This window comes from Cyclopterus lumpus, chromosome 18 (assembly GCF_009769545.1).
Source record: "Cyclopterus lumpus isolate fCycLum1 chromosome 18, fCycLum1.pri, whole genome shotgun sequence".
Classification (NCBI taxonomy): Eukaryota; Metazoa; Chordata; class Actinopteri; order Perciformes; family Cyclopteridae; genus Cyclopterus; species Cyclopterus lumpus.
In genome coordinates this window covers 12,988,602-13,007,156 of record NC_046983.1, presented here as the reverse complement: position 1 = coordinate 13,007,156, position 18,555 = coordinate 12,988,602, and the positions used below count along the sequence as shown (strand labels likewise).

The following is an 18,555-nucleotide window of genomic DNA, read 5'->3' as shown; positions in this document are numbered from 1 at the left end:
CAGGTTCTATGAACAACAATTTTTTTTAAAACTATTTTTGGGTTCTTTGTCACGGTTTCATTTCAAAGCCTCCTTTGTATCCGCTTCGTGTCCGTCCACTAAACGGCTCGCGGGGACACCGTTCAGTAAGGTCACCGCTTCAAGGATGGACCGGCTCACACCAGCTTCAGCCTGTGTTTGTTTATGCACTGTGAAGGCCACTCCAGCGTAATTAGGAGGATGTTAACACTAATGGGCCCGTGGTTATTAAGCTTAATCAAGAAGTGCATACGCTTGCTTGCGCCCCCTCGGAACATACACACACACACATACACGCACACGCACATACACACCTATATTCCTATGGATCCAGCAGAAACAAAACAGTGTGACCTTTGCTGAGCCTCACAGCTGAATAGCTCTGTATGAGAATATGGTTGTTATTCTGAGCAGGGCTGTTGTTGTTTCTTCATGCAGCACATGTCAGGGTTTCAAAATGCCCATTTGTAAAGCCTCTCTTTCTGCAGGCATTACCCTCTTCTTTCCTTCTTTTGTTTGCCCTCTGTTCACTTCTGAATTCCAACATAAACTCCAGACAAAGTCCTGCTTTTACCATATTGTTTGCAGCTTTACCATTTGGGGGAGGTGGCGTTGCATCAGCCCGCCCTACGTGGCGAACAATCAAACAGCACAGTACCCGGGCTATTAAAAGACTTAATGTAAGAGGATGCTGCTGTTACTGCGGTTCCGTGTGCATTTAGTGTGTTCATACGCGTTGCTTCTGAGCAGGGGTGCGCCAGCGTGCCGCTTATGCTTGTGAGTAATGGGTATTAAGGTGTCAGATCCCCGTCTTGTACCAGCAGAGTGTCAAACAGAAATGTTGCTCATGTGTGAGCAATGGCCATTAAAACACTGATAACACAATTACTGCAAACCCTCGGAAACGGCTAACCCAATTAAATGGCGTATTGATATGTCATCCAGTCTAGTAAGCTAAACAGTTGCTGTAGACAGTTTACAAAAAGGCACCATTAGCTGCGTAGGTGAGTTTCCATTTCACTAATAGGTTAAATACTCAATCCGATCACATTTCTTTAAACATCCTCACAGTACTTTGGAGACTGGGCTATTTTTCTCCCCACTTTCCACCCCTGCATGTCTTCTTTTCCAACATGATTCAAACATCACGGCTAAACAACAGCACTAGGATGACTCATTGTTGTTGTCTTGTTGCGAGCAAGAATTGCCTCTTAAAAAACACACGATTGCTTTTTAATCTTCTTCACAGTTCTTATGGTATGTTGGAAACGCACACACACAAGACAAGTGTAAAGTAAATGTCGTCCTGACATTTGCGACCTTGGGCAGAAAAAAAATGTTAAAAACATTTAGCACACAATTGACTGATTATGTGTTTGTGTTCCTAGTTATTGCATAGTTCTGTGAAATAAACATCCAAATAAATCGAAAGCCTTGGTCAGCCTAGTGTGCGTCTACGTGCCTTTAATGAAAGTAAAAATGTATTTGAGTCTAAACCGCTCAGGTGGGCGTCTCCGTCTCCGTCTCCACCTCCGCAGACTATTGAATAGGCTATCAGACAAAGGAGGGTATTCTGGGCTGATCAATGACACACCACTACTCCCACTGGATCCCTCCATTTACAAGTTATTTGGAAAAAGATAAGCGTCTGAGTGCTACCTCACGAATGGTGTTTGTACAAAAATCACTCTCTGATTGTTGCATCCCCTCCAGGGACATAACAGGCATTTTGAAATGTTTCAAACAAACCTCGCAAGCACATCATCGCTGTTGCAAAATATGCGAAACATTTGAATCCTCCAAAATTGCAAAAGGCACGCCTGTGTATCAAGTCCCCACCGGTAGTATTAGGGAGGGGAATAATCATCAGACAACCCGAGCAGACAGAAATGATTTCTGAACAGTGTGAGGTATGATTCATCTTCAGACGTGTGACTTTGACATAGCTCACAACCACGATTTAAAGAAAACACTCCTGTGTTCTTACTGTCGCTAATTTGGTCACTATTATCTCCTCCAGGAGATGATGTATACGGATGCGTGTGCGTCTGTCTGTCCACTGCTAATCTCGCATTCTGCTGGACACCCATGAGCCCACCCAATGTGTTTGGTGCTCATTCACAACTCGCTGTGAATTAGTCCTCTCATGATTTGCGCGCCGAGCTAAGACAATCGCATGTATGGGTGCATGTTTTTTATAACTAGCGCTTAGCAGATGACAAACCTGAACCAAACCCAAAATGTCTTCTCTTGGTGGGAGGAGGGGGAGCTGGTTAGTTCATAGCAACCACTGTGTGTCAGATTGCTGGGATGCATTTGACCAACAGATGTAACAGCTGACGAGGCTAATGCAAAAAAACGGATCATGATGGCATTCAAAACAGGCTCACCAATCTTTTAAGTAATTGCCCTTCTGCTTGGATGTAAAGCCAGACATAACACAATGGGACTTTAAGAAGAGGGGGACGATATGTCACTGAAATGGGTTCCATTTTGTCAGTAGCCTATAATTGCATTCAGATGAAGAGGGTGAAGCTAGTACTCCCCTGTTATGATTATCATCTTAGAAGCAAATAAGCACCAATCAGCTTCAAAGAAATCAACCACTCCCTCCTCTTATCCTCCCTTATAATGTTCGGTTGACTTTGCAGTAGTTCGCAGAGACATTGCAAATTAACTTTACTTATGTATTATCAGCGATTGGAGCTCTCTCGCAAGTCTTAAGCTTTGGTCATGTGATAACATGTGGTGGAAACCCCCGTTGGTATTCTAGCATGGTCCTTCCCTGCAGATGTGAATGTCCTCTTGAACTCTTCATCTATAACAATAGCCCCTTTCTATTGATGTGTCCTACGTTGATTTACGTCCGTAAATGACCGCCAATCGCTCCCCAAAGACCTAAACAAAATAGTTTGCGACTTCTTAGTTGGATGTATTACATTTTAAAGATTGACCGGTGTGTACATTTACACTGGCATGTTTCAAGATACATTTAGATATTGTAATTGGTGATACTTACACTTGAGGACATCTTCAAACTGTACAACTGATGTTCAAATGTTTCATCTCCAGGTTTGTGAATATAGTCAAGGGCATGTGAAATATGTATAATCAGCCCAATTATTTCGACAAGTATAAGGTCAGTCCAATTACTCTTTTCCAATATAGTCCGGGCCGAGGTGCCGTGTCCTGTCTCTCAACTCGTACCGCAGAACTGTGCGGACCTAATTACCACTGACACTATCAGCCTGTTGAGATTAAACCAAATTTAAAAAAGAGTGTGGATTTCATCGTGGTGTGAAATGGACGAGATTAAGTCAAATCGGAAACATTTTGAATTGTGTCAGGTATGTTAGAGAAACTCTTCAGTGCCAAAAACTCTCTTTGAATCCTCTCGTACTGTCGTCACCGTGGCACTCGTATTACAACTGTGGAGAAGCTGCATAGCGAAGCGGTCCAGATCTTGTCTGCATTCTTTTTCACGTTCATAAAGAGATTGCCTTCGACAAATACGTGGCTGCGGTCAAATAGTCAGAAAATGAAGTTCCTTCACCTCGACGGCAAACATCATGAGGTCAGGGAAAGATGAGAAGGAGAATTCATGAGGACTTTCACAAGGAAAAAACAAGTGAGGGCAGATGTTATTGGCGTCAATTTAAATGTTTCGGCTGCATGGAATTCTGGGAAAGCACGATATGCCACTATACCCTATGCAGTATTGAAGCACATGTAGATTTGGAGAATTTGACCAGCTCTTATCATGACCGCGCCTAAGATACATCAAACTTAAGAACATCTCTAAGCAAAGAAAAAGACAATTCATAACCACAGCCCATGTATCTGCGATAAACCCAAACACGTTAACACAGAATGTGTTGGCCCTAACACGTCTCTTTGGAGACTTTGAGGCAGCCCTGATCAAATGTCATCTCTCCTCATGTAACAGAAAGGTCCCTCTCATCCTTTTCGAAGCAATCTTGGCGAAAGAATAGATGGAAGAGGAATATTATACAACCACATCAGGGAGGGGATGACTTGCTATTTGCTTTCGAGACGCAGCCAATCTCTGGGATGCCATTTCTACATTTTCTTATATACCGCCACAGAGAAATAGCTATCAGAGCAGGGGCGGCGATGTTGTCGAGGTTGTTAGACTACGCTAAGGGAGTGTGTGTGTGTGTGTGTGTGTGTGTGTGTGTGTGTGTGTGTGTGTATTGTGTGTGTGTGTGTGTGTACACGCCCAACTCTGCAACTTCAGACAGCAACAGTTTTCTGGAAACTTTTGGCAAACGTCTCCTCTCAGCCTCTGGGTTTCTGCCCGTCTTGTTTCTTTTTTCCGTCTCCGAACTGTATGTTGTGTCAAAAAAAAGTAGCAAGAGAAGGTTTCATTCTTCTCGTTTAAAAGGAATCAATAGCTCTGTCTCTCCCCTTAACCACTTCAAAGAATCAGTCTGCGCTGATGCAATAATACACGAAGGTTGGAGGAACCATCTGTGTGTTATGGAGTTATTGTTTGAGAGCCTGTCGGAGAGTTTAAAATGAGAGCTGTGTATAAATCTGCGTGGCTGCACGTTGCTAGGGCGCCTTGAGGCTTATTGTATCTCCAGAATTGACTTCCCGGCCACCAGTTCTTCTTTCCCTGTGGAATTTTCATTTCATCGCTGGGCAATTTTCACGTCGTTGCCTCCCGTGAGGCTTTGCAGCTGGCGTTCAGCAACATTGACCGCGGCGCCTTAATGAAAAAATCGTGGCGTCTGGTTTCTTGGATATGACCCGTTTATTGTGAATAGGATGGAGGCATAGAATCCACTATCCCAAATCAATGGCCCTTTGCAGAGAAAGCATCCCAAATGATAAGCTCAACCCCAAATACAGTCCCACCCCCGACACAGAGAGAAAGGGTGAGGGGATGGGTGTAAAAACAGCCAAATCAATAGGTTTTTCATTACTGCATTGATTCATGAGTCTTTTCAGATTATTTCCCCACCAGATCCGTGGACAAAGAAAAGTGTGTTTTTTATATTTATTTATTTTGGCCCGTTCTTCTTTAAACCAAATTACCAATCGGCCCATGTGAATGGAAATAATAATTGAGGGGCGTCCCGCAATGTTTTGATTCATCTCTTTGCATTCTGTCCACTTCCAGCGCAGCAGGTGGGATTGATTGGCCAGGTCGATGGCGCCAGAGCTAATTAGACAAAACTAATACATATTTAGACTGTTTTTGTGGGGGAGGAACACATGAGTTCAACAGAATTTCCATCATTATTGTTATTCTAGCGAGAGCAAGGAAGCAGATTGCTTGATTAGAGTACGGTTAGCTGAAGGTCAGAGAAATCCATACGCGGCCAGGTTTTTTGATTGCCAACAACTCCCAAGGCAGTGCTAATTTACCTTTAACTCTTGGTTTTCGATAGTTACTGTTTGGGAAGAACTCCGATGCGGATTCTTCAGTCTGCCGTGTTCTCTCTATCAGTTGCAGACAGATTTTCACAAATACACCACATACATGATTATTCACAGGCACATAGTCCGGCAACAAGTCCTGATATCTGACGACAAGACAGGTTGTTGGCTAGTGGCCGCCAGAACTATAACCAAAATAAATGAAAACGGTGTTTTGTAATCTGCCACCCCTTTGGCTAAGGTTTGATCAGTGTCAGAATCCATCAGCTGTTCAACATCAATGGTCAATATTTCGAGCGTTCTAGTGTGGCCAGCGGATATCCAGATAACGGGTATCCAGGTCATGACTTGTGTTGCTGTTTACTATTAGATTAGCAACTTGAGACGTGTGAATGGAGTTGAGAGATGAGGTTTCATCCCTTTCAACCAATACCTGCATATGAATGCAGATGCATTTTTCATTAAAGCTAAAAAGTTGTAAGACATAATGGGTTCCAAGATTGCATCCTGACCAATGCGCTCCGCCTCTTTTGCTCTCAAATGATTGGTGATTGGTCAATGCTACTCGGACTACAAACGGAAACCAGAACGCATTCTATACCAAAATTGTGCTCGGCGCCTACAGATTCTGCATTCATAAGGAGATAGGTTCATGGGGATTAAAGGTTTGGTTAAAATGGAACTAAGTTAGGAAAGATCATGGCCGTGGGTTTGAGAAACGCTAGTTGTTGGTCGGAGACTTAATATGACAGCAAAGGCCCCAGTTCAAAGTCAAACTCTGTAAACCCAAACATTGCCCATAAGGTTTGGTTTTCAATAGAACAACCCTTGCCTCTGAGAGAGGATGGTGATCCCTCACGTGACTACAAGAGGTCACCATAGGTCAATTTAAACAGTCAAAGGAAAAAATGCTAAATGTGAAATGTTGTCACCTTTTCGAGAAGATTCAAGCTCTTTTGACTTCCCTCTAACTGAATTGTTTGAAGACAGGCTGTGCACATATCATCTCTAAACGTATAGATGTTCTCTCTTTTTAGAACTATGCCCTCCAGAAAAGTATTCCTGGGCTCATCTTTTTCGCTCCGTCTCACCTCCGTATTAGCGTGCGCTGCATTGCCGGATTGGGTGGACTCAACGGGATCAGCAGGTGTTTGCTGGGAGAAGCTGTGACACATGGATGCGCCCTGTCAAGCTACTCATTAGAGGCTCTGCACCTCCTTTGTCTCCTCATTTAGAGGAGAGGAGAGTGCATGCACGCATGTGCACAAAGCAGCAGGTGGCCACTATCAGCTGGACAAATGAGAGCAGGCAAGGTCAACCGCAGCTCATTGGATGCATGTAGGAACAAGAGAGGAGTATCCACTTTTTCAGCTCAACTTTGGCACTTCTGTGAATGACACTCCCGCCTGTAAATGTGCTGATGATAAAGACAAAGTAAAAAGTGACAAGTGCGGCTGTGAGAGTGGCAACATGCGTACAGGAAGCTCCCCGGGGAAGAAGAGGCATATGGTAGATGCTCCGCGTGAGAGGGGTGTTAATTGATGACAGTTAGTTCACACACAAGATATGCAGTGACGATGCGCGTGCTGCATGTCTAATTCTTGGGACACGCTAAATGAGATGTCAAAGTAAAGTTGTATGGATTCACTGTACTCTTTGAGAAAACACATGTAATAATAGTTAGGTACATTGACATGGGCTGGAATGGGGCCTGTTGGACAACTGAATGTTGGAGACAGACCATAGTTACTGACACATATTGCATCATGAAAAAAAAATGTTTTATATCAAATTGAAGTAATCCCCTTCCGGCATTTGTTATGATGTGTAAAACCCCTGCTGCTTTCTTGGCTGCTCCTTCAACACCCAGAATATAAATAAAGCCTTAACGCTACAGGCGGTGAAATGATGTTACATTTACAACAAGGACGGAGTCACGCTTTGTGACATTGTCTCATTTTGTTGCGTCGTCTTGCTAGTAAACTATTCGAATGACTGAACCATGTATTTCTCAGGTGGTGATGGAATTACACTCTAACCTACCATGGGGGGGGGGGGGTAGATTTTGGATCTATAGCTCCCTCATTTAAGATGTAATCTCCCCTCAATTTGACTGTGATAGAGCTGAGTTTTTACCCAATAGATTGCACATTTATTACAGAAAGGAGTTTTTTTTTAAAGCATGTATTCCCTTTAAATTACTGTATGAAGGCACACTAGCATTTGACCATTTCATTTCCATAAAGTTCAGGGACTTCCAAGAGACAAATCTACGAAACAATGGCCAAAATGAATGCAGTTGAGTTATGAGTAGTCCAGTGATCATTGGGGACTTTCTCATTCAGATTGCTTTGTCTCATCTTTGACAAGTACGATCATGTTCTTCAAAATGCGCTCGGCTCAATCTTACATCAGCTATCTCCCCTCCCAACACGACTCCTCTCTCATCTATCACAACATGGCTCACCTCCCTCCCTGTGTGTCGGCCATTTTAGAAATCTTTCCTCCTCTTCCTCACAGCTGTCCCTTGCACAGCTTCTGCGAAGCTCCAGTGCTGCACTGTTAATAATAAACACAGGGAAAGAAAAAAAAAAAAGAAAGAAAGAAAAACGCCAACTTTCTTCTTCTCTCCACCGTCCACAATTCGCACTCTCCCATCCTCTCCACTCCCTGTTTCCATGCCCTGCTGTCTTTCTTCATCCTCTCTATTTTCCCTGCCTCCTCTGGCACACAACCTCCCTGCCGTGCTGTGATAATTAGTCAGTGCTAAAATAATACAGCCTCAAGAAAACAACACGAGCTGAGCAGAGGGCTTAGCTCCGCCGGGAGGGGAGGAGGAGAGGGAGAGTGGGGGGGGGGGGGGGGAGAGAGAGTTGTGTGTGTCAGCTGATTTCAAATGGCTACCAGCGGATTGTTAGATAATGAAAGTGTCGGGTAGCTGAGTGAGTGTGTGTGTGTGAGCGCAATGAGACGGCGTGTTTCCATTCTTTATCAGCCAGCCTTTCCCTACAGTCATTCTGGCCAAGCACACCTAGTTAGGGATTTGCAGGGCATAACAAATACATAAAACAAGGACATGTGTGTGTGTGCAGGTACAGTACGAAGGACTACGGCAGGGGTCGCGAATAGGCAGGCCGCACCCAGACACAGTTAATTTGATATTTTAACCGGCGCAGCTTTTTTCAGCCTTTATGGCACTCGTTCAGCGTTCCAGGAAACTCACCGATCATTTGCACGAGTTGAAAATCACCTCACGTAATGCTACTCAGCCAATCAAAAACGTGCATCGCAACTCGATTGAGACACACACACACACACACACACACACACACAGACAGACAGGGAGAGGCAGGACAGTCGGAGAGTCAGAGAAGTTATTTCACAGGGCGTGGTCCAAAAAGAGAAATGTGGACAGCGAAACCAGAGCCATATGCCTTCTATGGTCATTGTTCCCGGAGACAGTGCTAAGCCAGTATGTCTCATATGTTCAGAGACCGTGACGATTATTAAAAGTGGCAATGTGAGGAGCCGGTACGAGACAAAAAGCACAACTCGTTTGAGTTAATGTACCCACTCGAAGATGAACAATCTAATCACATTAATTCACTGCCCAACAATGCTGTCAACATGAAGGGGAATGAGGCTGAAACGAGTGGTTTCAATAACCACAGATAACTTCCCTGCACACAAGTTTCTCTCATTAGAAGATGAAGGAATATTATAGTGTGGCTTTTTTGGGTGACATCTCACCTGAATCCACTGAGGTGTAGGTGACAAGGCATGGACAATTCAGTTAATAAAGTGTTACTGTATGTAGCCAAATGTATTATTAAATGCATCCCTTATTGTTCATGAAATGAGAGAAGAATGTGTATTATTAGAGTATGTATTATTTATAATTCATCCACTTAAATTTGAAAACTAACTATAACATCTATATTGTCAGATACTGTTGAGATATTATTCAATTGAACGTTCTTTACTTGATTTGAGAGTCGGTTGTAGACTACATACAGATGTTACCGGGTAACCTGGAGAGGATCTGTGTCTGAGCCTTGTCCTCTGACTACTGGGGTCCCTCAGGGTTCAGTCCTTGGTCCTCTTCTCTTCTCTCTGTACACCAACTCTCTCGGCTCTGTCATTCGCTCGCATGGCTTCTCCTACCACAGCTACGCTGACGACACCCAATTGATTCTCTCGTTTCCCCAATCTGAAACACAGGTAGCACCACGAATCTCTGTCTGTCCGACTGACATCTCTCAGTGGATGTCCGCACACCACCTGAAAATTAACCCGGACAAGACTGAACTTCTCCTCCTTCCAGGAAAAGTCTGTCCCACCCACGACCTGACTATTAACTTCAACAACTCAGTGTTGGCTCCGACTCTGACTTGCCAGGAACCTCGGTGTGACACTCAACAGTCAACTCTCCCTAACTGCCAACATTACCACAATAACACGCTCCTGTAGGTACATGCTGTACAACATCAGGAGAATACGATCTCTTCTCACTCAGAAGGCGGCACAGGTTCTGGTCCAGGCTCTGGTCATCTCACGGCTGGACTATTGCAACTCCCTCCTGGCAGGTCTACCTGCTAATGCCATTCGACCTCTACAGCTCATCCAGAATGCAGCTGCTCGACTGGTCTTCAACCTCCCGAAATTTACCCACACTACTCCGCTCGCCCGCATGCACTTCAAAACATTGGCTGGAACGAGCTCCCCATTGACATCAGGACAGCAGAAAGTCTCTACATCTTCCGTCGCAAACTAAAAACACATCTTTTTTCGACTATACCTTGAATAGGGAAGGTAGCGCCGTAGTAGCACTTTGGTAGCACTTAAATGGCTCTTACTGATAGCACTTTGTAGTTTAACTTTATTGAAGAAATTGTACTTGCTTGATTCTTGTTGTTCTGAGTTTGGACTCATGGTTTAATGCGCTTATTGTAAGTCGCTTTGGATAAAAGCGTCAGCTAAATGACATGTAATGTAACGTTGATTCAATTGCTAAGCTACTTCAATATATATGGCATGGAATTATAGCACAAGTCAGATACTGTGATGTTTCAGACCATTGTATGAGGAAATTGTCTTGAACTGGACCTCGTTGAGTTGTAATTGAATACCCCTGGACAAATGTGATCCTGCAGCCAATCAACTGAACATTTTGCTCAACTCTTCTTTGTGTCATGTCATTATCGATGGAAAAATTGTTGGGTTTTGTTTGCTAGAAACCGTCAGAAAGCTACTCGAAGATATTGGTCTCTAACCAGGGAGGGCACTTCAAACTAAACTTGAAGGAATCTTGTTCATCTGGAACAAATGAAACAAATGCTTGAATGATGGCAAAGCAATCCAAAGTGAGGCTAGCAAGATCACTCAGAAAGCAAAATGGCATGTACGGCGACGCAAACACGTCAGTCAGGAGCGTTATGTAATTGGGGTCTTTTGGATCTAATGTTGCATTTTAGTTCTGGTCCACTTCCAGTTCACGCTGACTTCTCACAAACCAAACCAGAGGAGTAAACATGACGTTATACAGACCAACACATCATCAGGACCCACGTGGGGAAATCAAATTCTGAAACTGACAGAAGTTAATGCAGAAGTTTTAACAGCTTTTGACCGGTTAATCGGAGGGGATTCCTGTGCAGACTGGCACAGGCTTTGTGTTGATTAATATTGATTCCTTATAACATTCAACTTCCTGAACAGATTTCGCAAAAGGCAGATGGATTTTTTTTAGTAGTTAAGCTTCTGAAATCCTGCTAAAATCACATTTCTGCTTTCTTAAAATGCTGTGGGCCAGTTCTTTTGCATTCACGCAAACAAACCAGTCCAACTCACTTCCACCGGCGATCTTGGTGCGGCTGTTTGGTCTGCAAACAGTTCAGGTGTGACAGCAGCCGGTCTCTGTATATGCTGCTTTGTGTACATTTCAAAATGTGTAGCTTCATACACATGCATTGGTATCTACTCATACAGCCTGTGTTTACATGCTTTTAAAGGCTCCAGTGAAGACTTGACAGCCCACAGGGTTCAGAGCAGTTCACTGTGGCTTCATTACGCTAATCAATGCCAACGCCCGTCACCACCGGGCTTAGTGGAGCCGAGCCAAAATCCTAACTCCTGTGTTTCAAACACAAAATCACTCAGCGCACGAGGCGGGTGGATCTTTTAGGATGAAACTAAAAAATACTGTTGAGGCAAAGTTCCTTTGACAGGCAGATCTGAGGAATTTCCTTTGTTGATGTCGAGGGCTGCTGGTTATACTGACAGCATAACCAACACAAAGTTTGTCAGTTTGCCCTAGTTTGAATGCAACGCAACAGAGAGGGGAGTGACAGCCAGGCCTGGTGCTAGTTACTAGTGCTACAGCTACGCATTACTACATGATACGTCAATAACTAATTTTGTTACCCGGAAAGAGTTACTGTCTTTAAAATGGAATATTCAGGCCACTGATTTCCAAACTTTTCAATGAACTATGAAGGGAACTTCTCACTGACTTTTCACAACACTCAATTGTATTTAGAATTCTCGATCAAAAAGGGAGAAAAAACGACACCCTGCAGATTATTTTTATAAACCACCCATTTTGAATGTTATCAGTGGCTATCGCGACCAATCTAACGCTTCAGACAGGCCAAACTGCACCTCCCACGTTAAAACAGAACCGCTGTAGGTTAAGGTGACTGATCGGCTTGGTTAGGTTTAGGAGAAGATTGCAGGTTGGGTTGGAATAAGTTAATTACATAAGTTACATAACCAGGTCTCCTGGGTAAAAGTCCAGTGTTATATTACATATCTATCCATCCATCCATCTATCCATTTTCAATACCGCTTATCCTCATTAGGGTCGCGGGGGCGCTGGAGCCTATCCCAGCTGACATAGGGCGAAGGCAGGGGACACCCTGGACAGGCCGCCAGTCCATCGAGGGCACATGTAGGGACATACAACCATTCACTCTCACATTCACACCTATGGGCAATTTAGAGATCAATTAACCTGCAGCATGTCTTTGGACTGTGGGAGGAAGCCGGAGAGCCCGGAGAGAACCCACGCTGCCACAGGGAGAACATGCAAACTCCACACAGAAGGACCGCTCCGACCGGGAATTGAACCCGCGGCCCTCTTGCTGTGAGGCGACAGTGCTAGCCACTACACCACCGTGCAGCCCCTATATTACATATATTTATATGAAATCTGACACCTTTTGTTGGTCATAACGTCAGCTTTCTAGTTCTTTACAGAAGGCTTTTCTTCTGAGCATGTTCTTCATTTGTGTTTGAGAATACACACATCTTTCTGTTGCAACTCAATAATAACCCCCTTTCTCCATCTTCTGTGTTTTGCAGCTGGGACAACATACATCTTTGGGAGAGGCGGAGCCCTCATCACATACACCTGGCCACCCAATGACCGGCCGAGCACACGGGCAGACCGGCTGGCAGTGGGCTTCAGCACGCAGCTGAAGGAGGCCATTCTGGTCAGGGTGGAGAGTGCCAAGGGACTGGGAGATTACCTGGAGCTGCACATAGTAAGAGACAACCGTGGGGATATCGAAGGGGGGGTTGAAATGATGGCGAGATGAAAAGTGAAAGTACCCTAAGATAAAATCTTGGGGAAAGAAAAAGGCGGACATGAGAGGTGTAAAAAGTGTGATGATGCCAAGAGACTATGAGAGGACTATTTAGACCCGTCACTGGAGGGCAAGAGAGAGGAGGGTGAGAGTGAGTGAAATAATGAATGGAGGTTTGGAGAAGCAGAAAGTAAGGATGTCAAAAATTGCTCTGCACCAAAGGACAGGACATAGTAAGAGGGAGGCTGAAGGAGAAAGAAGAGGAGAGGAACTGAGGGTCAATGGTGCAGAATGAGTACAGTGAAAGGCACGTTGTAGTGCAGTAGTGCTTTGGTTTTTCTTCACAATATGACACTGTACTTATTATAAAGGTTATATTGAAATGTTAAACGTATATTGAAAGGTTAGTGTATTGGGCAGGTAAAAGATAGAAGCTTGTTATACATAGTTTGACTGAATTTGTGGGGCTTGAAGGCCAATTCTAGTTTATGTTGTAACTTAGGTTTTAATGCCAATAAATGTATACCTAGAATTAACTTTGTGAATACACCTTGCTGGGAATGATGTTCAAAACTATGATAATAGTTTAAAAGTAATTTAAAATACTAATATGCTCTCAAAATATGCATCAGTAATGACTTACAATTCCCGGTTTTATTCAAGCTTGGTTCAGTCCTCCTCCTTGATTCATGAAAGAGTGTAGTTTTAACCCAAATGCCCATTTTGGAGACCTCACCTAAACTTTCTTTACTAACAAGGCGCTAATTTTGTTCTGCTTCACTTTTTTTCAAACCTTTCGGCTGCGTAATTCCAAAGAGATAATCATAATAATAAGTGCTTTTTACAAGGCAAACCTGAACACTTGTTATGCTGTGTGCCATCTTCATTTAACCAGCAACCTATAGGCTGATAGTGTTTTCCTTTTTATTATAGAATAATTCAAATAGCCTCCTGGTAGAGGAGATACACTCTGTTTAGTATGGGAATGGAAATCTTTGCAATTTTTATGAAAAATGGCTTGGGGGTCAAAAAGTTAGTTGTCCTCAAAAATGGCATTTATTTCTTTGGTGTTTATCACTTCCATGGGTCACTAGGAGAGAATCCATGTGTGGTCCAGAAAAGCACTAATCGCCCACATCACTTCTTTTTATCTCCTGTCAGACTAGTTATTGGCCTCATATCCCGCTTGTATTGCTTTCATGCGTTAGGCTTAAAGGTCATTTAAGAAGCCCTCTACTGATAACTTTAAATATCAATTAAGTGACAGCAGGCATTTAAAAATGCATTAACACTGGCTCTAATTTTCTTGTTGACCCTGCGCTTATTCTTCCCAATAATACATTGAAAGCTCAGTTAATCACCAACCAAGTCCACACCTGGTGAATCTGATCCACTCATCACGATGTGCGCATCACAGTTAAACATTGTGCAACGTCCGATTCACAGCCACTTGTTTTACTGTACCAGCTGGTGGCAAAGATGCTGCAATGTCCTGCAGTCCCTTTACACTCTCTTAAAGAACGCGGCGATAGGAAACGATCAGCGTTATCCTCACTCATCTGCTCCAAACTATCTGTGTGTGTGTGTGTGTGTGTGTGGGTGTGTGTGTGTGTGTGTGTGTGTGTGTGTGTGTGTGTGAGAGTGTGTGTGTTCACACCACTCTAACATTGCGATGACCCCAATTTGTTTGGGCCGGCCATGCCTGGGAGCAACAGGAACATTGTTGACCGGGTCACTTCTCATTCAGTGAGAGGAACCAAGAGGGGCGGAGAGGGGGGGGTTCTGGCTGGATTAGACCAAGTAGGTCAAGGCCAATTTGAATGCTCTTAACATCAGTGATGATGAATAATGATAATAACAGGAGGGATGAAAGGTAACTGTTGTTAATGCAGTCGACACAACAAATGATGCTTGGGGTTGAAGGGATGATGTAGCAGAGTTTAACCGCAGCAACTTTAAAGCGTCAATTCCTGTCGTATCGGAGCACTATTTATGTTGGGTTTGACTCAGTCATACAAATATATAAATAGTATATGATAGAATAACGAAAGCCAAAATGTGGCATTATTCACCTCTAGTGGTATGTCTCCATTCAGTTAACCCTTCAGACTTGCCTACAGAAACCCTCTCCTAATTCCATCCATCCATCCATTTTCAATACCACTTATCCTCATTAGGGTCGCGGGGGCGCTGGAGCCTATCCCAGCTGACATAGGGCGAAGGCAGGGGACACCCTGGACAGGCCGCCAGTCCATCGAGGGCACATGTAGGGACATACAACCATTCACTCTCACATTCACACCTATGGGCAATTTAGAGATCAATTAACCTGCAGCATGTCTTTGGACTGTGGGAGGAAGCCGGAGAGCCCGGAGAGAACCCACGCTGCCACAGGGAGAACATGCAAACTCCACACAGAAGGACCGCTCCGACCGGGAATTGAACCCGCGGCCCTCTTGCTGTGAGGCGACAGTGCTAGCCACTATACCACCGTGCAGCCTCCTCTCCTAATTACTGAACACAATCCACAGACCTCACTGTGAATGGATCGACTTTCAAACGGAATAAATATTCCTCGTTAAAACTGTTGACAGTGTGTTCTCTGGATTATCCTGAATAACAAGAGGCTGTTTTCGGGATTAGGCATGTCTGTTGAATTTTAAATGTCATTTCAATGCTTTGCGAGCACCAGAACAAAATTCCATTTGCTTCTATTGTATTGGCTGGGTGGGGCAGAGATTACAAAAATTAGGGAAATAAAACCGAAACTATTCACATGGCTTTTATGTTATTTGGGTGAACTGAATCTTTAATTTAGATTCAACTTTTTTTTAACTGAGTTTGAGATGGGTGCGTCAGTTCTTTATTCTAACCTGAATGAGTGTCTCCTCGCTGTTTATCTATGCCCGTCCCTTACCAGTCATTATTTTACCTGCTCTTCTCTTGACTGCATATTCTCCGTCTGACTTCGGTGTCTTTCATTTGCTCCCTCATTCCCCAACGTCTGGCTCGCTCATTCACTTTCTTTCCCGTTCGCACACACATCAGTGCCTCCGCCACACCCGCCCTGCTCCTCGGCTCCCATTGCAATTACATTTCATTTGCCGCCGCTGCTCCGAGTCGCTCCCTTAAATGACTCTGTTCAGCCCGTGGTGGGTGTTTGGGTCCCGTTAATTATGCCCGTCCCTCTTTGAGGGGAGAAGTACAGGCACATTAGACCTGAGAACCCAGGAGCCATGGCCTTGTGTCATCCCACCTGATGGGGGGCCCTCACAGACCCAATCAAAGTACAAAATAGGTCTGCGTTAAAGCGGTGGTGGTGGCCCTTCGGTCCAATATCTGGGGCCTTATTCATTAGCTTTGGCTAGTGCTTAAAAAAATAGCATTTCACTCTTCATTCCAGGTTAGCTGGATTTGTGTTGCTTTGTGTTTTGTTTCAATTTCCTGGCCCTACAGAACACCAATGATGTAGTTGATTAGTGTTAATGTTTAAGTGAATGGCCTTTCTTAGCCAAGTCGGCGGCCGAAAGACTGATCACCACCATTTACTGTCATGACAGGATATAACACAGCATGATAGATGCAGTCTCTGTCTGTCTAACGAGAAATACTGGCACTGGATGGCGTGGCTGATCATAAAACACCACCAGGATGTGATGGAGCATGATTCCTTATCTCTCACAAACCACCCGTCTCTTTATATACCCTTCTACCCTTACATGCCCTCCACCTCTTTCGTGTGCCCCCCTATTTCTGTCCATTTACCTGACAGGGATCACTCACTACCTCTTCTTGACATGCTGTCATCAGGCCCCGGGGCAGGAGATGCAAAGTCGATGTCATGGGATGCCTAATGTCAAGTGTGCTGACTGTGGCTGCTTTAATAAGGACATAGCGTATCCTCACAAGGCCTTGTTTCTTTGCACTTCCCTAATTATTTACTGTGGGTGTGTCTGAAAGTGCTGCAAACTTTCTCAGTTGACATTTTGAGAGTTGTAGATGAAAAAGCTTTGCGATTCATTATCCGGAAAATGCCATGGGAATGAGTCATCGCCGAGCAGACCAAACACGGCGGCGCATTTTGCTGTTGCAGTGCAGTATTGCATCCACGGCAGGGCACATCAAGCAGTAGCTCGGTTTGCTGTCTGGTCATGGAGAACTTTTGCCGTTCATCCAGCAGACTTCATCAGTTCTACTGACTGGTGGGGAGTCCCTGTGTATTTAATCACCCAGAGAAGTTAAATACCTCGGAACTCCCATAGAGTCGGTAGAGCTAATTAAGTCTCTTGGATGAATGGTGAAGCATTTCAAGAATACTCCACAAAGTCCAGTCGCCTTTTTCATTCTGCACAGATGGCAGCTCAAGTTGTAACCCCTCAATTTAATGCATACACTGAGGGTTACAACTAGTTTGGGGTTTGATTTTGCAACTGGCAGTCACGGTTGTGCTCTTTTTCACTCAAACTGCTACTAGACTGTCCGGCTGTCATGAGCTATTGCTGCTAATCCAACCTCGTCTTTTCCTTCCTAACAAAGTGCCGTTGATGCTGCTGTTGCATTTACTTTGTGGCACTCTTTTTTTCCCAATACATTTTGAATGTTTAGAACAGCAACGGTTAAGTCCTCTTATTTAGCAATTACCAGGTCTTTCAACAATACCGCGGCCTTCTTTAGCAAATGGAACGTGTGCAGGTGTCATCAACAGGGTACATAACCTCGGTCAAGGAAGTTGCAAACATCATAACCCCTACTTATATTAAAAGATGATCTCCTGTGTTGGACGTGAATGGTCTTCTTGATCTTTGTTATCCACGTTCCCTTTGTCCAAAACTGTTCAATGCTGTATCTGGTCAAAGTATGTAGACTTAGTCGGTTTATACGTTATCTGGCTCATGATTACATGGGTTATGTACAACTCACAGTGTATTACTTGTCTTAAGAACAACTTGAACTGGTTTTGGGTCTTTTGTACTTTGGACAAGCAATGACACCAAAGAAGGCCGCAGGACTTTTTTGAAAGTTCGGAGAAGAAGTTCAGATATTTATTCTCATTGACATTGAAGATACACATTTGGTAACATAGTAACATATACAACTTTTATTATTACACTGAGAATTTCAGTTTTTTTCCCTGTTAGTCGACAGGATGTCCCAGAGTCCCCGCGATGCCTTTGACAGGATGTCAGATCAACAGGAGTTCAAAATGGTCATTTGGGAGGGCAGGACATCATTCTTTCCAATCTTGATGACATTTCCACCATAGGGCCTGGGGGGGTGAGACTCTGGGAATGAATGGTACAGACAGATATGGAAGAGGGCTGATAGCTAAATCTCCAATCTGTGGCTGCTGGGAAAAGCTGATGTCCTTGCAAGACCTTGGAGGCCAAAATAAACAGGCTATAATTTATATTAAAAAGCATTATTTTTCTTTCTTTTCTGACACGTCACAAAACTACTATGATCCATGATCATGTGCAGCTGGTTGACTGCAGCTGAAAATGGCCCCCTACTTAGCAGCAGTTATAAGAACAGGTGAGCTTTTAGT

The 18,555-nt window shown here is 44.0% G+C and overlaps 1 protein-coding gene across 1 annotated transcript in view; it reads left to right on the top strand.

The window, feature by feature from the left end:
• Positions 1 to 18,555, top strand: part of nrxn2b (neurexin 2b) — a 346,947-nt gene that overhangs the window by 236,104 nt on the left and 92,288 nt on the right. The window contains exon 12 of the mRNA XM_034557186.1: positions 12,787 to 12,968. Coding sequence (XP_034413077.1) covers positions 12,787 to 12,968 — 182 coding nt within the window. The remainder of the gene's footprint in view (positions 1 to 12,786; positions 12,969 to 18,555) is intronic.